Source organism: Nelusetta ayraudi, unplaced genomic scaffold (genome assembly GCF_046127955.1).
Source record: "Nelusetta ayraudi isolate G7.1 ecotype Tasmania unplaced genomic scaffold, CSIRO-AGI_Nayr_v1 ptg000023l, whole genome shotgun sequence".
Lineage (NCBI taxonomy): Eukaryota > Metazoa > Chordata > Actinopteri > Tetraodontiformes > Monacanthidae > Nelusetta > Nelusetta ayraudi.
The window spans coordinates 727,501-750,947 of record NW_027466073.1 but is presented as its reverse complement, the minus strand read 5'-3'; the positions used below and the strand labels follow the sequence as shown (position 1 = coordinate 750,947).

Below are 23,447 nucleotides of genomic sequence, written 5' to 3'. Positions count from 1 at the left end.
CGACAACTGCGACGGCTTGATGTCGACTCTTGGTGATTAAGATCACAGCTGTGGCTGAACATATTTTTTTCTCGGCTCGAGGGTCTGGGGACGCCCTCACCAGCGAGCAATAAAACACACAGATTAGGGCGAGTTTCAAACATAAAAATGTTGGGGGAGGTTGTTTTTTTTGGTTTGTTTTTTCTCAGCGGATTCAATGCCGCGTTTTTTCCGAGGGCCCCGACGTCTCTGTACCTCTCCCCACGGCATCAGGATCCACTGCAGCCTCTCGTTCTTGGGGCAGCGCCGCAGGACACACGTCTCCTGGGCTTTGGGTTTGTGGTGCTGCCTGCACATGCTGTCGGGCACCACCACGGCTCTGGCCCCGGGATCAGTGCTGCTGCAGAAGACGCTCCGCTTCCTCAGGCCACGGCCGCAGGTCTTGGAGCACTGAGGGCGGACGGGCAGGGGAAGGGGAGGGGAGAAGGGCAAGAGTTGGACACAGAGGTTAATTAATGATTGAGTGCCAGTGGTTCTCAACTGGTGGAGGCTCAGGACCCACATTTTTGTTCCTTATCATGAATTCACAACTTAAATCTATTCCACAAAAATAAAAGGGCCTGCAAAAATGAAATGCCCAACATTTTCTCTTCAAATACATAATTTCAAAATCCATTAAAAAAGAAGAAGAAGAAGGGAAACTGCCCACGAAGTCACGACCCAATCAGAACAGCTCCGCGACCCACTGTTGCGTTGCGACCCACCAGTTGAGAAACGCCGATTTAGGGACACAGTTCGGACAGGTGCGTGTGTTAAGATGCGTTCCCCTCGACTCTTAACTGTAATTTAAAAAGTGTGAAATTCTATCTGTCCACAAACTCACTGCATGACAGATGTGTCTCTTCATTCTCCAGTGCCTTTAAAACAAACTGCCTGATCTGCCTGTTTTTTTTTGCTAATGGGCGTTTTTTACTCTTTCCCCTGATGTTCATCAGTACCCAACCAGAAGAAGAAGAAATGATCTTCATCTCTCACTGCCGTACATCCAAACACCAGCATTGTTGCACTCTGACCTTCAAAGGTCCTACAGCTGTGGAACACCTTGCCTTTGCCACTTCAATCCCTCTCGTCCTTAAACAGCTTTAAGCTTGAACTTGAAACGTTTATCATCACGTCATGAGCTCCGACCTGCTCTTCATCATTATTGTTGCTTTTCTCTTCTATTTAATGTCTACAGCCATTATTCCACCTACGGTTACGGTTACAGCGACCTATTGTGTATCGTCTCATTCTTTTTGTATGGTGCACATAAACTCAACCACGCTAAACTTGAGTCATTTTGCTACCTAACACTTGCAGCGTTCAGCCCCACCCACCAGAGGCACTCAAATAGAATCTGTTATTCAGCACATGCTTTGAAAGCGAGCAAGGTCGGCGCATTGATAAAGAGTCCATTACGGCTGAACATTGAACACAATGGACAATAACTTGCACTGAATGCTTGTGACCTCCGCCGCAACCCATCAAAACATCCCCTGGAGTGAAGAGAAGAACAACCGAGTCAAAGTCCCCCGTGAGGACTGATGACCTCGGCTGACGGGGACGGTGTAGGTGACAGATTCTCGGTAATTCAATGGATTCAAAATAAATAAAATAAAAATAAACACATACACGGCGCCTCTTCCCCGTTACACAACCCCAGCAGCCATCACAGACCAATCCCAGCTGTCCTGCTTCACCTCAAGGTCTGATTGATCTTTTAACGGACAATGGATTTTTTTTTTTTTTTTGCTTGTTTTTTCCTAAGAATGACCACCAGCTAAACTCAGAGTGGGGTTGTGGAACAGTCTACAAAGTCACTGACACACACACACACACACACACACACGCACAATGATGCCAAATGTCTGGCCTGTGCAGATCACAGGAGCCAGTTGTACCTATGAAGTAGAATTAAAAAGCTGAGAGCCTGTGAATGTTGTGAGAGTTAGTTAAATGTTGTCGTGATGCTGACTCATAATTAATGTTGTTGAACAAAAACAAGTTTTAAACCAATATATTAACATAAAATAGTTCATAAGATGCACATAAATGGGATGAATTCAAAGGATTTTCTTTAAATTTGGATAAAATGAATTTTAGAAAAAACGTCCCAGGGTGATGATGGGAATTGCGCTCAATGTTCCTTGAGAATGTGTCACATGTCCAACAGAGGGCAGCAGAGTGTTAGCTTGAGTGACGCTTCTGACAGCTCACACGCTGACCGAGCTTGATGAGTGTGTGGGTGTTCAGCTGGGGAACTGTAACGCACATCTGGTTTCTGATTATGGCCACGATTGACACTGCAGTAACATCACCAGGGACACGTCTGAATTTGGGGTATTTGAACATGAAGATCGATCTCTCTGCCTGTAATTACAGTGCATTGATAGATTTCAGGACGCTGCTCATAAGTTGACAGAGCCTGAAATGCTTTATGGCAGCTTTCTGCATAGAGCACATAAGTCTGAACTGTGGCCTAGAACAGTAGTTCTCAACTGGTGGAGTCGCAGGACCCACATTTTTTTACCCATCATGAAGTTGCCACCAACATTTATTCAACAAAAATAAAGATGCTTGCCCACTTTCAATCATATCTGGTAAATAACACATATTGAATTGAATTGTGTGTCCTGCAAAATAAATGCCCAACATTTTCTCTATAAATATATATATATGTATATATATATATATATATATATATATATATATATATATATATATATATATATATATATATATATATATATATATATATATATATACATATATATATATATATATATACATATATATATATATATATATACATATACATATTATATACAAGAAGAAGAAGAAGAAGAGAGGAAACTGCCCACGAAGCCACGAACCACCAGTTGAGAAACGCTGGCCTAGAGGGTTACACGCAGGGCTCGGACCCAGGTGGCTTGGGTTCATATTCCATCAAAGGTTCTTCTTGTCTTTATTTTAAGATTTTTTTGTTTTCCTTTTCGGGAAGCGCTTTCACAGGAATCAGGCAACTTAGACTCTCGGTTTGGTTTTTGCAAAATCTCCACTGTCAGCATTTTGTCACAAAGTTACACAGTTAGCGTTGGGCAACGGAAAACCGCACCCCCATCCCTCCACCCACCACCCGCCTCGCATTTTCCGCCGCCGCTGTCGCCACTGTCAAACCCACAAACCCACCTGAGACCAGGATCCCGTGCTCCACTCGGGCAGGCAGGCCTGTATGTGGCAGGGCTGGATCTGCGCCGGAGAGACGATGGGGCAGAGGGAGTGGGCCACGACTTCCTCCCGCTGGTAGGTGACCTTCCTCAGGCAGCGCAGCGGCCTGGTCTGCTGACCTCCACCGCAGGAGCGACTGCAGGCTCCCCATTCTCCCGTCGCCCAACTGTGGAACCGAAACAAAAGGGGAAAAGCCTTAGGAGCCAGAACCTGAGAGACTCTGATGAAAAGCATCTGTGTCTAGTGGAGCACTCAGGTACCTCCATGAGTTTGGCTATGGACCATGTAATAGAGCAGCGGTTCGTACGTGCTTTCCCTTCTTTTAGGAAAAGGAATTTAATACGTATGTGTGTGTGTGTGTGTGTGTGTGTGTGTGTGTGTGTGTGTGTGTGTGTGGGGGGGGAATTTATTTTGCAGGACGCACAATTTAATTTAATAATTTCCATTATTTATCAACTAGACATGATAGAAAGTGGGCTCGCTAGCGTTTTTATTTTTGTGAAATAAATGTGTGTCACAAATTCATGATGAGGTGATGAGGGGAAACAAAATGTGAGTCCTCAGACTCCACTAGTTGGGAGCCACTGTATAAGAGGGACTTGCTATTGGGTCCCTGTCATTAGAAGATCCAATTGAAAATAAATAAATAAAATAAAATAAACTTCTCAGGACTGTGAACTCCAATGATTTAAATTAATCCCCACGGACCGTCTCACACACACAAATTTATTTCCACGAACATCCATCTCCGCACTTTTGTGTCTGAAACCAAACATGGCAACCCATACAGTTTTAGGCAGCTTTGGGCCAGATGTATACATAAATGGCACTAAAATCTTATCTATCATTTTATTTTCCTTTCTTTCTTCATGTCCTCTCATTGGTCCATGAAATTCAGTATTCAGTAGTGATGAAAGCTAACTGCGGCTTCTAAAATAGCTCCTGTCTTGGCACGGCAGCTGAAGGGGCAGATTATAGCAAACGAGTGGTCTGGCAACCACAGGCTGGAGACAGAGAGATGGGCAAAGCACTCGGTCCACGCTGCCGCAAAAAAAGAAAAAGCTATTCCTCCGCTGTGCTGACTGACCTGCTCCAGGGGGGGAAGAAAAACGCTTTCATTTGCTGTGAAACACCACAGTGAAAAAAAGGGGCAGCGAGAAGCAAAGCATCGGTTTGGGATTTTTTTTGGCCCAGTGTTGCGTATGTTTAGCCAGGCTTATAAATAACAATATATCATTGGGGAGAAGTGGTTTAAGTGCCACTGTACTTTGGTGCAAACCACCGCTGACCGCGCTGTAATGTGTATCTCTCAATAAGCCGACGAGTTCTGAGGTGGACGAGTGCAGTGCAGCCAGGGAGGTTCTGGGAGGCTCCTCCACGACTGCACTTTTCACCGGTGGGTGGAGACGCCGCTGGGCTCCTGCTTAGCATCTGCAGTGAATCCTACCCGGTTTTGTTTCAGTTTGTGACTGTGTGTCAGAAACATTCTTTTTTTTTTAACTTCTGAAAAGTCACTTCTCCCTTGTATGTTTCCTTAATCAGCGTGCAAAAGCATTTATCAGACAGTTTCTGGCAGTGCCGTCACCTCACAGCAAGGAGGAGATTCTCCTGCAACTCCGGCTTCCTCCCACAGTCCAAAGAGTCCAGAGTGGTGACTAGAAACTAGCCGTAGGTGTGAATGTGAGCGCTGATAGTGGCAATAAACTGGCAACTTGTCCAGGGTGGAAGTTCAGACCTCAACCCAGCAGAGATCAGGAGAAGCAGATATAGATGGATGGATGGAGGGAGGGAGGGAAGAAAGGGGGGATGAATGGATGGATGGATGGATGGAGGGACGGAAGGGTAGACAAATGGATGGAGGATGTATTGATGGATGAGGATGCTTGGATGGAAGATGGATGGGCGATGGATGGATGGATGATGGATGGATGGATGGATGGATGGAGGGAGGGAAGGAAGGGTGGATGAATGGATGGAGGATGCTTGGATGGAAGATGGATGATGGATGAATGGATGGATGGATGGAGGGAGGGAAGGAAGGGTGGATGAATGGATGGAGGATGCATTGATGATGAGGATGCTTGGATGGAGGGAGGGAAGGAAGGGTGGATGAATGGATGGATGGATGGATGGAGGGAGGGAAGGAAGGGTGGATGGATGGAGGGAGGGAAGGAAGGGTGGATGAATGGATGGAGGATACATTGATGGATGAGGATGCTTTGATGGAATATGGATGGGCGATGGATGGATGGATGGATGGAATTCCTGTCACTTCCTTCTGTTGAAGATTTCAGGTTTCAGCTGCTTCCACTGGAAATGTGTTTAAATCTCATTTGACACAAAGTTTGCTTTAAAATGGATAAAACAATCCTTTGACTTTTTCCCCGCTTTGATTACTTTTGGTCACAAGATATTTTGCCTAATACTGAATTGATCTCAGTTCCGTCTTGTTTTCTTCTCTTTCAGCCGTGCGACTCCTTCACAAGTGACTGTCATGTCACGGGACATGATGGTGGAGGCAGACAGCCAAAGTGAATGACAGAGTGGGAGCAGTCTGAGGTGGATGGGTGGAATGGTGCTGTGGTGGAGAACATCCACGACAGTCGGACATGTCGTACATGTGTGCTGAACTGGAAACAATTCACACTTTCTTACATTTTAAGGTCATGGTTTGGTTTTGTCTTTCTGATGGCCAAACACCAGCGTAGGGGAAAGCATATAAAAGAGGTGTAAAGTGTGTGTGTGTGTGTGTGTGTGTGTGTGTGTGTGTTGGAAGTGATTTTCACAGCTAGACTGACCCTGTGGGAATCCTGCCTTCCCTGCACAATAAAACACTGATCGGCCTGTCAGCGCTCAGCCTGCTCAGATAAGCAAAAGTTTTCACATCCGCCCCCTCCTGCAGGAATCAAACCTGCGCTCGCACTGACAGACCATTCCGTTTCTCTCTGCTGGGCTCTTGGAGACAGGCCTGTGAATGGCAGAGGTCCTAATGCAGTTATTGGAGCTTCTGTGATGCTTTTTTTTTCAGCTTCTTCACTCTATTCTGCCAATAAATGAGTCCATGTTCACAACCAGCTGGGGAACAGCATCAGCTACTGCATAACAAGATCTCATTTAAACAGCCATCAGGCTGTACAACTGCACTCAATAAGAATCATTTCATCAACCACTTACATTTCCTAAAGGTGCAATGACACATGTATTTATGTGTCATCATGTAGGTAACTTGCAAAATAATCCAACTGTCCATTTGAAGTTAATATGTTGTTCTCCCTCTTACTCTATAAATATTCTATTGCATTTCTTTATTTCCTATTAATTAAAATAAATTGAATTTGCTTACTTTCACACAATATTGTTGCTGTAATTATGGAAATTTCCACAATGTAGAATTAATAAAGGTATTCTATTATATTCTATTCTAGGCCAGGGTTTTTCATCCTAGAAGGTATTTCTTTCTTCTTTATTTCTTTCCATACTTGGAGGTCCAGGTAGCTTCATACCATTTGCCACGAGAAAAGCCAGAGATCAGAGAGACAAAATGCCCTGTAGGGGTAGTTGGGACACTTGGGGGAGGGACAGTGGCTGTAGGTTGGAGGTGCAATGTTCTCCAGACACTGGAGGGGCAGTCAGTCAGCCTGGACTTGTTGCTGCACGGCTATAAAAAAAAAAAACGAGGCAATCAAACTGGAAGTTGGATTAACAGTTGCACACAGTTGTGCGGTGCACGTGCTGGATCGCTGGAGCTGTGCACTTTCTGTGAAACCAAGATATTCTTTTTCTGCCCATTCTTTGGAGCAAAACTGTAAATCAGGGCAGCAGCAGGTCACAGAGAACTCCTGGTTTTTGGAGCGGCGAACGCAACAGTCAGACAGACAGTTGGCTTTGAAGTCCTCACTCTTCTATTCAGCAGCACCGCAGTTCATTTTCTCTCTGACTTCATTCTTCACCGGTGGTTGCTAAAGTTAAAGGGCCGGGACTTCGAGGAAAAACAAATCGCTGTCATTTACCGGGTGACAAAAACTCGTTAATTGAACGGTGCCTTGAACTGAGAATAGCGCAGCCATATGGCCAGAACTTTAGTGGTCACAAGTCCCACATGCTAAACGGAAAACTGATTATGGCGCAAATTTCTCAGTGTACGAAAACGCAAAACCCAGTGGAAATGAGAATAAAGAAGCAGAAGCAGGAGGCTGGCCATTCTTTGTACTAAACACTGTTGTCAACATGACATTATCTACATAATGAGCATGCCAACAGGTTGATGTTGAGCGTGCAATGTGTTTTACATTTGTGTGCTAACATTCGCTAATTAGCCGTTAACACAGGCGCAGCTGCGATTGCTTTTGAATGTTTGGAGCAGCAGAGCTCTGGTTTACGCCATCAACTTAAACTGTGTAGGATGTAAATAAATCCTCCCACACCGCTGACTTAAAGGCGGTGAGCTAACAAACTTTACAATAAATAGCAGCTGCCAGCTCTCGCACGGCAACTTTTTTTTTTGCAGTCACATGACGCTCAAGCTGCACGAGGCCCACGAGGGCAGGAAGTCGATTCATGGTGACGACTAACAAACAGCCTGTTTTGTAGCAGCTTAGACGAAGGACACGACAAGGAATCGCGACATATGTTTAAACTATTCTTTGAGTCCTCGATCTGTTTTTATGCACTGAGATGTTCTTTTGTTTTTGTTTTGTTTTTTAGCCTAATGCAGACTTCTTCCTTATTGAGATGTACTCAACCCATGAAACTCAGATTTTTCTTTTGCCTCAGTAAACTTTAAAGGTCCAGTGCATAAAATTGTGATTTTTATATTATATATTGGTACAAGTTTAACATTCTGCCCATAAATACATTCAAAAAAGTGTTAATAAAAAGTGTTTCCTCGCAGTACAATAACAATTAATTTGGTTTTCTTACCCTCTGAACAGTTAAGAGAATATAGAGTTGCATACATAGTTAAGAGAAAACAGTTAATAAGAATATACATAGAGCAATGAAGGTCTTGCTCCTTCTTGCGGTGCCAGGTTTTAAGGAAGCCCACCTGACAGTGGCTTAAATACCAAACTTGCTGTCAGGCAAACTTGTTTACATTTTTTTGTACACGCTGGACCTTTATGTCATCCAAGCGTAAAAATGTTTAGGTATTATGTCTTGGTGGTGCAGCATAGCACTACTGCCTCACAGAAAGCAGGTTGTGGATCCAACCCCCGCTTTCAGACCTTCCTCTCTGGTGTTTGTATGATCTTCCCTCTGTTGGCTTGGCTTCTCCAACTTCCTCCCACAGCCCAAAAACACACACGTGAGGCATATTGTTGTATTGCTATACAGTATATTGTTACTATATTACTAGTTTACTGTTATTGTTCCCTTTTGAGCAACTGGATACCAGGCTACTTGTCTGTTGGATTGTATTAGTGCAATGTCTAATGACCACAACGGCTTGGACCTGGGGCTCAGTTGTGCTACAGCAAATCAAGTCCATCCCTGAAGATCCAAGGCAGGAGTGTAATGAGCATGAGCATTGCTCACTCACAGAAGGGTTCAGTCTATTTACTGGAGAACTGCGCCGCTGCAGTGACGGATGCGTTCCAGGCGAGCCCACTTTGTGTGACGGCGACCGTGGTGCCGTGTTGTGCGTGACAGTGTGCAGCGGCACCACATCACGCAGTGTACTGAAGGCACCAGAGTCCGAGTCAGTTCTCTTCTCCTTCGCTTGTATGCAGAGAACAGACCTCACTGTGCATCATCCATCTATCCACTTCCTGTCACCACATCTCCTGCAAACCTTTTCCAGCTGTCTGAGGGGCAAAGGAGGGGTTGCACCCTGGAAAACCAGTTTGTCGCAGGGTCACACATAAAGACAAACAACCAGTGTGTGAGTCCAGGGGGGAGTCCGGGGCGATTAACCCATGAGACCCCCTGAAAGTCCCAAAGCAAAATTCTAAGACAAGGGGTCCAGGCCAAAGCGGAAACCTTCTTGCTTTGAGTGGACAGTGCTTACCACTGAACTACCATGTAGGCCTACAATTTGACCAGTAAAGCCTGTTCTATTCTATCACTTCTGAACTATTTGTAACTATTCACTGTTCACAGTTTCAATCTCTGACTGATGAACAGTCTTGTTTTATGAATTACCAGGACATTCCCCCCCCCCACCCCCCCAAATAACTCTGCAACTTTCCAATAGTGCAATACATTCACAGATGTGATCTCAGTGAACTCAGTAGAACCCTGGACAGTATCAGAAAACAGCAGTAGCCAAGGCTCCACCTTCTTAATAGAATTGCAGTTTTTTTTTTTTTTTTTTTTTTTTTTCCAATCCTGATATTCCAAGATTTATGTGATAAATTTGCAGGTTTGCGTGGGATGGAGTCCCCTATGGATTAGGACTGGGCCAGGCTTAGACAGTTTGGATTAAATCTAAAACTGTCATCCAATCAGCCTGCCTGATGACCTGGCAGAACAGGGTTCCATATCACAGACATTGACGACCAAAAAAAATTCTCAAATTACAAAAATCTGTCATGTCAGGGGGCTTCAAGTCTGCTTGACACACAGATGGAGCCACAGCTGGGGGTGGCGGGGGGGTAGAAATGCCATGGAATGAGTAGACTGATGCAAGAAGGCAGTTCACACAGGGAGGGAGGATGTTTGTTTTCTCAAAAAAGGAAAGAAAAAGGGGGAAAATGGTGAATTAGAGACTACAGACACAGGCTGGGAAGAGCAGCGGCGGCCGCTGGCCACAGCAAATTGACTACAGACGACCTCGAGACGGCTCAGCTGCAGCGTGTTGATCTGAAAATCTGGCACAGACAGAGACACATGCGCCACAGCCGAGTCTTCGCAACAGACAAACCCAGACACACAAATGTGCGCGCGCGCATGCACACAGCAGTAGCACTTACTATGCAGGACAGGGTTGTGTGTTGCAGAGGTGCGAGCCCACGGTGGGCCTGCTGAGAGGGTTGCACATGGAGGAGTTGACCTGAAGCTTCTGATCCTGCAGACAGATGGCCTTGGTGGAGATACGACCTGGTGGGAAGAAAGTTTAAGAGAGAGAGAGAGAGAGAGAGAGAGAGAGAGCACACTGAGGTAGGGGCGAGCAACAACACTCAACACACACAAATCTAACACACATGCAAAAGGTGAAATACACTTCATACAGTGAACTAATAGATAGATAGATAGATAGATAGATAGATAGATAGATAGATAGATAGATAGATAGATAGAAATCAACTTAGACCAACAACCCCCCAAAAAACTTCCTCATTGAAAAGCTTGGTTTGTCATTTTAATACATGATGTGTATACATATGGTGCATGTACTGTATATGCATATATACAGTATACAGTATACATATACATATATACAGTATGTATATATATGTATACATCTGTCAAACTACCTGTGGAGGTCAGCGCCAAGTCTTTGTGGACAAGGTGTTTCTGACGAGGCTTTTTTGCATAGAAGAGGGTGTCACTCAAACTTAATTGATCAAAATGATCAATCAAAAGACCTTCCAATGAATCTGAGGCAGCCCCGTCACTACCTGCGCTTCATCGCATTTGTTCGCCTCTTTTCAACTTCACATGCACTCGGTGGACAGGATGCATTTTCTGGTGCTATTTGCGTTGGTTTTCTGGGCAGCGGCTTTGTGGATGTGGTCCCGGATGTTTTCCCCGCTCATTCCGACCAACACGCACTCACCTCCAGCGCAGGGAGCCGAACAGTCGGACCGCACCACGCCCCAGCTGTAGTCGGGCTTCCTCTCAGTGCGGGGCATGGTGTACTCCCACAACACACCTGGGTTCTTCCCCTGCAGCAGAATCTACATGGCACAAGTGACAAACATCGTGTGAGTATCACAGTCTTCTGGACCCGGGATACGGTGTTCCTGGCAAACTTTCCTACTCACCGCATTTCTAATTGTCCGAATTTAAAAAGGCGTACTGGTGTTGTCGCTGAGCAGCACGTTGGGGTTTTAAAACTGTCTGAACACTTCTCACCACTTCCCTTTTCCACATAGAAACGTCCACTGATTCTTGATTTTTTTTTTTCTTCCTTGATATTTTAAGCTGTTGGTGAAATCCCCAAATTCCTGGCCATTGTTCCCATAAACACAGTGTTGTTGTGCCCCACGCACTTCTTTGAAAACCCCTCGTGCATCGACACCAGTGCAGCATCTTCATGATCACAAGCCATGATGCCAGATTTAGTCACCACCTAACCTGTTCACCTGAGGAATGTTACCATTAGGTGTCCCTGTGGACAGAACTAACTCATGAGCAAAAGCAAAAAAAACAAACAAAAAAAACATTGTAACAAAACACCATTAAGCAAGTGTTGGGGCAAATTGAATGAGTCAACGATTTAAATGGGTGGCAAAAGGGAAAAGACATCAGAGAATTGAGTAAGGAAGATGGGCTGATGAATCCATCAGGCAGCCCTTGAAAAAGCTGAAGGAAAGCTGATAAAAACATGATGTCTGTTAGAACTGTGCCTGCAGTAACCTGCTGTGACCCGAATCCACACATGGTTCCCTTTACAGAGCCATGTGGAGCCCATTAATATGAAGCCGTGAAGGTTAACCTGCATTATTCTCCACAGCTGAGTCACAAAAATGGACAAAACTGGATCCATTAATGAAGTTAGAACCCCGACCTTCAGCACCATTAGGAATCACTGCAGCACAGCTGGAGTTTTGGGAGTGGGGGGTATTTAGTCAAAACTAAAGCTAAGTGTGCCAGGCTGCTACTTCCATGACTAGAAGGCAACATAAAAAACATGGGCCAGACCCACAAAGCGACTGCCCGGCTTTTGTGGAAGGAAACCTGTGCAAATAGGACCAAAAAAAATAAAATGCATCCACTCCACAGACCGCATGTAAAGGTGAAAAGCGATCAGGCTACGATGGGGCTGCACCAGGACTCATTTGAATGTGTTTTAATTGACCATCTTGCGCAAAACGACACCTTCTTCTATGCGGTTATGCCTCAGTAGAGACAGACCTGATCCACAAAGACTTTGCGCTCACATCTGCATGCAGTTTGACAGACGTGAAGACTCTCTCCGCTCTCAACAGCTGATGGTGTGAATGAAAAATCACACTCAGGTGACGATAACTGTCAAATATATAAGACTGAGGCGCCATGACCGCCATCCCAGAGTTTCAAGGTTCAAGGTTGCTTCATTTTCAGTCCTGTCAATATATGTGACACATACAGAGCATTGAAATTCTGTTACCCAGCGGCCCACGGTGCAATGATGGTATGCAAGTAGTAGAGCGTTACAAAACACAAAAAAGTATAAAACTACACCAGTAGTAGTGCAAATAAAGAATGGGAGTGCAAAACTATATTGATTTTGAAATCAGAGAAATGGAAGTGACACAAAGGTGCCAGCTGCCCGGATGGTTCTTGCCACATATCCACCACACGTGTATTTATATCTTATGATCTAGGGTACAAATTGCAAACAGGTTACCAGAGTGCAATTTGCACTCCTGACTCCTCAGGCACTGTATTTTCTGGGGATTTCTGCGCCTGCATATCATCAGGGCAAAAACCTTTGTGCGTGGACGACACAGAGCTGGTGAGATTCCAGCTGCAATGTCGTCGCAAATGGCGCCTTCATTTACCGCTTTGCTGTCAGCCTGTGTGGATCTGATGTGGCCCTCAGTGCTTCATGCCCTCCCAAGTCCAGGTGGACAGACAGGACATGCCATGAAACTATATTATTATCATTTCGCTTGTGTACAGTAGTGTCTGTATGAGCAAGAGTTTCCACTCCCTCTCAGAGGTTAGCTTCTCCTCACTGCGCTCTTTGCACAGGCTGGTCACACACAGTTACCTCCTTTCTGTGCACCAGATTTATTTTGACAAAGGCTAACAGACGAATGAAAGCAGACGTGCTCATTACAGAGGGACGCATTCGGCTACCATTACAGCAGCCCCGCGAGGATTCACTGGCACTTTCAAGAATTCGGTTTGAGGTGAATTTAAAACCATTTCCAAAACAGAGCGCAGGGCTGCGCTCGCAACAGTTATGTCTCCTTCGCAGCCCACCTTGGTTAGGTTGTGTCTGGGGTTGTGGGAAACCTCAGTCCATTCACCAAATTAGACAAAGTCCAACTGTCAATAGTCATTCCAAAGACTGTCAGGAAAGATGAAGTGCATCAATGACTGCTTTAATGAGCTTTGACAAGGATTTTTTTTTGTTTTCATTATTATTATGTTGGGGTGCATGCTAAGGAGAAAAAAAATGCCATTTCTAATCAGCAAAATCCAACAGAAGACGCCAAGTCTGTTGGGTTCGATCCACATTCAACAGTCCTGGGGTGCTTTTACTGACTGGACCAAGACCTGGACGTTAGCCAGTCCATGCATACGGTGGGACCAACTCCAGTCCAGAGTGATGCTAACATGGAGAGATGCTGTGTTATGTCACACAAATACATCTGCGTATGTTAGCACGGCTTCTTCCGACTTGTGTTTTCTATACATCTGTCAAAAATCACACTGAATTAGGAACCGCACGGTGAAGCCTGTTGCGCGAATCAGCCTGCACTAATGGGAGAACTTAATGAGAGCGAGTGCACCCAAGTGCAAATTAGGCTTCTATTAAGGTGCCACTAATCATTGATATACAATCTTGAGCTACCGTTAATTCCCTGCAAGCTCACGAAGCTGTCGTCAAATCAGTGAAGGGGTGAAAAACACGGTTATGAACATGGTTGATGAAGACACGATGAACCTTCATCAGCTAATACCTCAGGTGGTTTGCCCCAATCACCTTTACCTTTCCATCCTAACAGCATTGGGTTTTTTTCTTCTTAAACAAACACCACAGTAGGAATAAATAGCAGTGGAAACCTATGTTCAGCCCTGTTATCAAAGATGGTAAGTATTGTGGCAATATATAATGTTATTTATTTCATACCTGCAAATAACATATATTTATTAATTAGCACTATGTATGGGTGTATATCTATATCTATATCTATATATCTATATCTATATCTATATCTATATCTATATATATATAGATATATATATACTGTATATTACATATATATTAATGGTGTGACGAGATGTCTAATTCACTGCTCAGCACGTCTGGTTGGATACTAACCTATGAGAATAAAGTTGAGCCTAACCTCATCTACTAAATTACCAGGGGGAAGCAAACAGCCATCGCTGTCACCGGAGGACACGGAGCACTCCGCCCCCGGCCTGGCAGACTGTCTGTGCAGAGGAAATAACTGAGTTCGCTATCTACTCAGACCTCAGCCATGTGTTATGCTCTCCTCTCCTCTCCTCCTCTCCCCTCACCTCATCTCTTCTTCTGTGTCTTCCCTCCCCAGCTGAGCAGCTGTACAGATGTAAGCACCTTGTCACAGTTTACGCTCGCACTTTTCAACATTAGTTTTTCCTTTAAGCGCTTCAAGCTGAATGAGGACCTGGGAGTAATCAGTCCATATTGTTTCCCCCATGTGCGCCATGAGTTTCTTTTTTTTTTTTTTTATGCCAGCACAATTCAAAAGAACGTGTGAAACAGATGAAGATCAGCACTGGTGTGTGTGTGTGTGTGTGTGTGTGTGTGTGTGTGTATTCACCTCATTTGGCTCTCCTCATATGCTGTCTAAATCCCTCTTCCCCTGACCTAAACTTCTTACATCCAGAGTTCAATTGCAGAATTTTTAATCTTTTAATCTCGACCCCTCCCCTCTATATCCTTCTCTCTATCAACCCCTTCCTCCTTTTTTGTAATTACATGACATGCTTATAGAGATTATCCTACTTGTCATCAACAGATCAGCAGCCTGCTACTGCTGAGCGCTTTGCCGGACAGATGCATGACCGAGACTGATGGTGAAGATTAAATAAATAAATGAATAAATATATAAATAAGAGAGCATTTAGGGTGTTTTGGCATATGGAATTGTTCAAATGTTTTTAATACACTTGTCATTTTGGCTTTGCACTGACTCAACACATTTAATATAACACTGTTTCTGTATTCTGTTTCTTGTGTATTAAAGCTTGACAAGGGCTTGATAGTTTTAAACTTGCATTGCAGACCTCGGGGGACCGATTCCTTGCGACTTTTTATGATCTTCAATACTTCATGCGTCATTGATAGGACGCAATAATTATTGTATCATATGGGTGCAGCTATATCTGCTAGATAAAGAAAACAGGTTGCTTGTAAAAGCACAAAAGTCATGTTGAGAATATTAAATCAAACCTCTTGTCCAATGTGTTTTCTGCAACTCGGACGTATGTAGAATCACTTTAAAAACAGCTCTAGTCTTCTTTGACCTAATTAACCTCATGCTTAGTGACCTCATCACAGTTGGAGATCTGACAGATTAACTTGGAGTGATATCAATAGTAATACAAACAAATATGTCAGCTTTGGCAATAAGACTTGAAATTACAGTCAAGCACGGTCAATGTAAAAACATGTAGTGTAAAAAACTACACTATCATACGTAGACAATACATAGACAATATTAGTTTAAGGCATATTTAAAGAATTAATAGCTTGCGAAAGGCCTCTCAGTCTGGTCTGAATGAATCTCTGAGAGATTTTCTTTTTTTTGTTTTAAGGATTAACTGTTATGACATCAAAAAGTCAAAGCTGGAACTTCTGGCAAAGTGGCTGTGACCTAACATCTGTTGGGAAAGATAATATTATACCGTCTTTATCACTTTGCATGTCTGCAAAGTATTCATCTTATAAAATGAAATACCAATATCCAGGACAAATTCCCAGTGTAGCAGTTCAGCGCACTGGCTGCAAAACTATGCAGACTTTACCCTGATGTCCAGCAACTTCAGAAATATCGCACTGCTCCACATGGACTCACACACCTATTGTCTATGTCTTCACCACAGTGGGATGAGGGGGAGACTGCCTTTTACATCACACTTTAGCCTTAATGGAGTGAAAAATGTCAGCCCTTCACCTGGTGCCTCGGGTACATGTGGAATACTGGCGTTGCCACCTAGATGAGGCTACGTCCCTCAGAGCTGATCAACCACTGACCCACCATGAAAAGTTGGGCCTTCTGTTATACTCACATATTGCATATTTCGACCACGGCGGTAAATGCCAGCTTACTTAAGGGATTTTACTCGCTCTGGTAGCCTTGAATCACAGGGCTTCAACAAAGCACTTTGAGCTCACTGGCCATACTGGCTATCGCCATGCCTGGTGTGTGTATTTGTGTGTGTGTGCATTACACATGTGAATGTGTTAAAATTGGAGTTGGCAATCACAGTCTTAGTCTTCTATTAATCTACAGATGCATTAAGTGTTATTGATAGACATTTCCCCCGTGAGCCTCAGCTCAGGAATAAGTGGGTATCGGAAATGGATGGATGGATGGATGATCGACATTTCTCGTCATATTTTGTAAAACCCAACAATGACTTATTTGACCAAAGAGATTAAAATTGACAAGTTACATGAAGTTTTCAAAGAAAAAGCCAATTTCAAACAGTCACCCGGCTGTCTGCAATAGTTTTCTGGCCTCTTGTGAAAATATTGGACAGCATCTTCTGGAGTGTCTGTTGAGTTTTGTGATTAATCACTCTGAGTCTTAGTGTGGGCTATTACAAATCTGCACAGATGGTTATTTGATGGGGATTAGGAGGCAGAGAGCAGTGACCAGGATCGCCACTTGAGCTTTCAGGGAATTCTCTTCACCTTTGTTTCCAGATTCACCATTTCAGCAGCAGTTTAAACAACAGAACTGGGTTTGACACAAATGGTTTTGATTTGTCTTCTTGCTAAATTGAACAGCTGGTAAACTGTTGGTCTGGACTTTAAATGAACGGCGAATAAAGTAAGTGAACCTTCAAGTCCTCCGCTTTCAACTACCGTCTCATTTGTCCAAAGATAACAGGTCCAAACAAGTCAAAAACAGTGTTGGAACCTCGAACCGGAGCTATTTTTTTTTCCCCGGCTAAAACCTTTCAGACAACCAGCCAATTCCAGATCATCCCTGACACAACTAATAAGCACCGCAGACAGCTACAACCATCCGTGCTCCCCCGACAAACCCCAACTCCCTTTTCATCTCGGCCTATTCACATGCAGACATACTAAAAAGAGGCGCGGCAGCTCTGCCGGAGGACCTGTCAATGTCGATTGCAACAAACGGTCATCACCCGGCAGCGGCGGCTTACTTCAAACACCAGCGTCTCATTAGTCGGTCCAGCGGCATACAGGCTCTCTGGCTTGTTGAAAGAGCGCTGGTAGTCGAAAACAGTCCCACCAAAGTGGAACTTCCCGGGCCAGTCAACGGTCCAGTCACCGGTCAGGTGGTATTTCTTCTTCAGGGTGCGGACTGCCAGGTAACTGCTCGAGACCTCCATCTCCTGGACGTGGATACTTCGAGCTCCAGCTGGTACAATAACCATGGAGTAATATTCTGGAAATTAGAAAGTAGAAGCAATTAGTAGTTTGAAAAAGTGTGAAAAGTAGTACGAAAAAAAGCTAAATGAATGCTTAAAATCAGGTATGCTCAAATACTGAAGCCAGTATCGGGTATTGGCACCTATACCGGGCTTGAGTACCCGCACTCATACCACGACACTGATTCCAGTTGTATATATGACAATTTCGCTAAATTTGTGCTTATACTGCAGTGGAACTTCTAGAGAAACATGTTGAGGAATGTTGTTCAAATAACAGAACATTTGTGCAGAAAAAAATAATTGAAAGTGAATCTATACTGTGTAATAGCCTTATTAACTACTATTGTGTCCAAGTACCCAGACTCAACTCGTTCTGTAGAAAAAAGTAGGATCGGTGCATCCAGATTTAAAATTTGTTATTGTGCTCTATGAATATTTTCCATCAAATAACATCAAATAGCACTGGCACTCTAGCGCACACAAAAAAACATGACTGTTCTGAGGTCTTTTTTTGCTAAACATTTTATCGCTGGTCTCAGTTTGTTACTACATGGAGATGAAGTAAACCTGGCCGTTGTTGGCCGGGATTAGACACGTGTGAGTTCTACTCCGTGTCCTTATGTGTCAGCTAGTCCTTTCGTATTGACCTGGAGAGCGATTGACTAACTGCACATGCTTAGGCTTACCATTGGCCCTGTGTTGAAGGGTGTATTGGCCCTTGAAGAACTTGCAAGTTGAGTTGTTTCCTTTGCAAACCCCACAAGCATCGAGGGAAACTTTGGAGCCCAGAATGTGGTCACATCCTACTGCCTGCACCCACAGAGAGACACACGTCACACTGGACGGAATCAAACTTGTGACCATGTCGACCAAAACAAAGAAACACCAGTTGAATTTCCTGTGGGCACCTCCGAGGGTTCACACTAAAGACTAGACCTATAAACTCAGACAGAAACGGTCTGTCACTCTGTTGAAAATAATTACATTTCTACATTAGTCAATTTATGGCTCTCTCTGCAACTTGCACCAATGAGCCAAATGTACTCATGGGGTCAAATCCAGAATATAAAAAGTTTAAATGACAAAAGACCCTGTGTTTCCAGGGAAATGTATTTTCAAGTCTTCAAATAATGATTAATATTGACTTTATGTGTTGTTTCATCCATTATAAGAGCTCACTTCAGTAACAAATAAAAACAACCATTATAACGAGGAACGCGTGGGTTTTTGTCCCATGTCTCTCTGACCTTCCTAGAGGGCGCTAGGGTGATTTAAGTGTTTGTAGAGGGTGCTATTGAGCACGCTTGTACAGTTTTTGAAATAAATAAACATTTTCACAGGTCCTGTCGAATATGGGAAAGTTGGTGAGAATTGGAGTCTGGTCAGGGGGTCAAAATGGGGTTCAAAGCCATGAAGTACAAAAGTTGTTAATAATAAGAAACATTCCATTTTCAATCGGATCTTCGCCCTGGCGATGACCTGCTCTGTTAAAGAGCTGGCCTATTGCTGGGTCTCAGTCTCTACTTTGGGGAAGTTTTACATTCATATTAATAATGAAGAACAATGTACTAAAACACCTATCCAAATAAGTTGCATTGTCTATTTTGTGCAGCATACTGGAAAGGCACAAATTGGTACAAAAGGCCTTTTGTAAAATAGGGTGAGGTCTCGAAGGATCAAACGGGTTCCAGTGATCTCACACATCTCCTGCCAGCGTCAAAACAGAAGAAAGGCGCCATACCTCACACACTCCGTCAATACAGACATCCCCTTCGTGGTCGGAGCAGGAGGTGCCGTCTTTGACCTTGCTGGACATGGCGAAGAAGAAGTCAAAGTCCTCCGCGATGCAGTACAGCTTACAGATGTCCTCATCTAAGCACATGGGAAAGCAAGCACACACGCGGCGGCGGCACTGTTACAAACGGAGGAGGGGAGCATTGTCTGAACCAGCGGGGATCCCGCCGCACTTAAATACAAGATCATGGATGTTAACAAGATCCCTGTCCGCGGTCCTGTTATTGTGTGCGCAGCCCCTGCTGGGGACGGAGCTGAGAGAGGCAGAGAGCAGCGGTGGAAGCACCCGTGGGGGGATTTCTCCCAGCACTACAGGTTTATTTTGGAGTTTAGATCAGTTATCACGGGCAAGTCGGGGCAGCCGTCTCTGATTAAAATAAATGGCGGCGAAGGTGACTTGGCCCAAAGGTCCCAGGAGCCAGTTCACAATCTGTTCTTCCCTGCATCACCTCCCATTCATCAACAGCTTAAACGGGCCTGGGATGACGGCCAAACACAATGCTCTCCTTCACTGCGCTCCCTCGCTCCGTGGAACAAAGCTGGCCCGTAGGTCTCCTATTTAAATCTATCCCCACTGTGTCAAAGGGTGCAGGTGGCTACATGTCTCCAGTGAACATTACACAGAGTGATAGTTTCCTCCAGCTTTTTTGTCTCAGATCACCGCCGCAGTAAATAGAGGTTGGCACTGCAGAAACACTTTTTAAAAGGGGTTTTTGGGACGCGCAAAATTATTGTTTAATTGTCAACAGCAGAAAGACAAGAAAAGGCCTGCTGAATGCCTCCTGGATACTCTGGATGCTACTTTTTTTTTTCTCTCTCTCTTCTGCACTTTTTGTACTCCCGAATTGTGTTAATTCCTTTGGGGAAAAATGGAATATCCTCCTTGCAGCCACCTCTTTGGTTTAGATGAGTGATTCCCAACATGTGGGCTGCAAATGTATTGCAAGTGGGCCACCATCATTTACAGAAGAGCAGAACTTTTGTATGGAAAAAAATGAAAACGTGAAAAAAAAAACACATTTGAACACTGGGCTTGAACATTTTTGTTAAGATTTCAATAGGGACCTGGGTTGGAAAAGGTGGGGACCACTGAATTACATCTCATGCACATCAGTCCATTTTGTCTTTGAAGCTGTCATCCATTACGTACCCACTGATAAATGAGCCTAAAACAAATGTGACGCATAAATACCATATTCTGTTAGGCCAATCTTACCATCCACTTTAGTGTAGGGCTTCCATTTGTAGTACCAGCCTCTGAAGGGCTTACTGTTGTACTCAGCACACTGCTGGGCCCGGAAGTCCACAGAGTGAATGGGGCACGGCCGAGTGTTACACAGCTGGTTGAGACGGCTGGAGCCTGGGCAAAATTTACCACTGTTCTGCGGTCTACGACATGACAGGGGAAGAAAAGCACATACAGAGAGAAAAACAATATAAAAACTGATTTGACTTGTTTTATGAGTACACTTTTATTGATGTGTCAACGAACCAAACTTACCCGACATGTTAGAACTATTGAACTTTTTTTTTCATAGGTTTACCCTTGAGATTCCAAACGATGTGCTTCATGACAATTTATTCAGTGTCTGACAGCAGGAAGTGACAGGTCCAACCTGCTTGCGCGAGGATGCACTGTGTGTTACTTTGCTAACAGTGTTGAGCCCAATTAAGCATAGAGTTTGTTTCTTGCTCCCTGATTACAGAACAGTTGTTGAATGCATGCTGCACCAAAACCACCGCCACACCATCAAGATGAAAAAAATACACCCTAAGCAATGTACACTCACTATATTGGTACTTATTAAGTCATCAAATCACCTCTTTTTTGCTCTTTGTCCTATTTTAAAACACAATCACAGTCATTGGCACATTAGCAGACAGGAGAACGTGAGCACCCGATTCTCAATGCAAGCACCAGATGCAAAGATAGAATTATGATGGCTGCGCAATTAAATTGAAGATTTAGTCATATGTGTTGAGCTATCGGAAGACATGTTGCAGAGAATCAATGAATTTAGTACGCTGTATCTTTTAACGGTTTTGCCTGGAGGGTTGCACAAAGCAACAGATGAGTGTGACTGACAGTGAAGGGCTTCAAATGTATTTCTGCATAATCAGTCATACTTCATTTACTTAGAATAAAGTTTGATCTAATATAATCTCTAATCAAATAAATTAAAGACATTAGGACTGTCAAGCAATATAGGACCGACACACAACAAATATGTGTTGGTTTACAGTTATTTCCAATTGCTGACACATCAAAATGAGATGCATAGCACAAGTACTTAAAGTGACACACAAAGAGCAAAACCTCTTCTCAAGTCTCCAAAGCTCGAAACACATGTTCTGCTCTGCACACATTTTGTGATTCTAAATCATTCATGAATTTAGAATTGCACTGAACACGGTTCTCTGCATTAGACAAAACAATCTGACAAAGTCTCGTCTGCCATTTCCAAACATCCTTCAAAATGACACTACATGCCAATTTATTAGCCAATATATGAGCCACCTGCCCAAACACCTCACTGATTTATTGTTACCACTTGCCAGGAAGCAAGCAAGATACTATTGTTTTACAACAATGGCAGATGTTACAGAGAGAAGGAGAGGAAGAAGGAGGTTGAGAATGAGAGTGGGAGGAAGGGTGGGAGGAAGGGTGCAGAGCTGGTAGAGGAGTTCATGGCCAAAGAAGACAACAACTTTCAAATGGAATCGGAGCGATTTTAGCTGATGACGCCATCAACTGTGGGCTGTCAATGCGAGAGGCTAGAGAGTGCAGCCCAATTTGCCTGTACATTTTACTCTACTGTGGGGAAAATATCTTTAGGCTGCATCATCCAGGCCCTATATTTTTGTTTTTTGTTTTTAAAGCAGTTCTAGGTAACTTGGACTCATTACTACTCCCTGCTGGTTGAGAACTGCAAATACTCTTTGCCGGTGTCGTAAAGAGGAAAAATACCAGTCCTTGTGTTACATGTTTGTTTGTTTGTTTGTTTGAAATATTGTTATATTGTTCTTTTGAACGTGACAGACAACTACAATTACACAAACAAGGAGAGTGTATTGTTTAGACAGACGGCAGTGTTTTGCACTTGGTTCGCATCATTCTCGTTATAAACCTGTGTGGCTGTAATGCCTACAACAACTGTTCAGACGACGCAACGTCGCATTGATTCGGTGGGAATGGCGAAGTGATGAAGTAAACACGCTGCAGCGCTCGTTTATTGATGTGGGAAAATACAAATAGTGGCCTAGCTGGAGCGCTCGTATGTGTTCAGGAAAAACACCAATATGAAATGCAAAACAGACATTGACAATAACGTCGTAGCAAACGTTCAACACTTTTATTACTTTGTCTTTCATCGAGTTTATTTATTGGGTTCCATTCCGTCATTTTACAAACTCATGTATTTGTAATAGTAGTATGTAAGACCGCCTCTAAATAAACGTGTGACGTTGCCGTAAAGTGGTTCGTCCGGCGTGTCGGGTCGCGCTTGAAAGTTACGCAGTGCAGTTACAGCCGACACAAAAAACGTCATTGGCCACAGAGCCACTAGGTGTTCCTGACCAAGGTGGTAGGGACATCACAAATTGAGTGTAAATGCATTTCAGGGATGGATAAAACCCTGAGGCGCTTCTTTTGTCAATGTTTGGCAAGGGAAGATGTCGCTTGTGATGTTGACGAGGTTATGATGTTATGGTCAGACCCGGCAGCCAGATCCTGCCGAAGTATTTTTCTTGCAGATTTTTTTCCTGCAGATGTTCTGGATTTTTTTTTCCAGTTCGGTATTTTTTGTGAGCACATTTTTGTTCCTTCTAATGCAAATGTATCTGCTATGCATATGTTGCACGTGTTTGGTGAAAAAATAAGTAAAAAATAATAAAATGAAAAAATATCTAAATAAATAAATGTTTCAATAGCATGTACATCTGCAATCTGAATCTTCAAGAATTTTCTGCAATTT

The 23,447-nt window shown here is 43.7% G+C and overlaps 1 protein-coding gene across 1 annotated transcript in view; it reads right to left on the bottom strand.

Moving 5' to 3' along the window:
* Nucleotides 1-23,447, bottom strand: part of adamts18 (ADAM metallopeptidase with thrombospondin type 1 motif, 18) — a 59,630-nt gene that overhangs the window by 4,492 nt on the left and 31,691 nt on the right. Inside the window, exons 13-20 of the mRNA XM_076028416.1 lie at nucleotides 20,690-20,862; nucleotides 19,421-19,551; nucleotides 18,366-18,489; nucleotides 17,449-17,693; nucleotides 10,961-11,081; nucleotides 10,155-10,281; nucleotides 3,208-3,412; nucleotides 235-429 (exon numbers count right to left, since the gene is read on the bottom strand). Of these exons, the coding sequence (XP_075884531.1) occupies nucleotides 235-429; nucleotides 3,208-3,412; nucleotides 10,155-10,281; nucleotides 10,961-11,081; nucleotides 17,449-17,693; nucleotides 18,366-18,489; nucleotides 19,421-19,551; nucleotides 20,690-20,862 (1,321 nt within the window). The remainder of the gene's footprint in view (nucleotides 1-234; nucleotides 430-3,207; nucleotides 3,413-10,154; nucleotides 10,282-10,960; nucleotides 11,082-17,448; nucleotides 17,694-18,365; nucleotides 18,490-19,420; nucleotides 19,552-20,689; nucleotides 20,863-23,447) is intronic.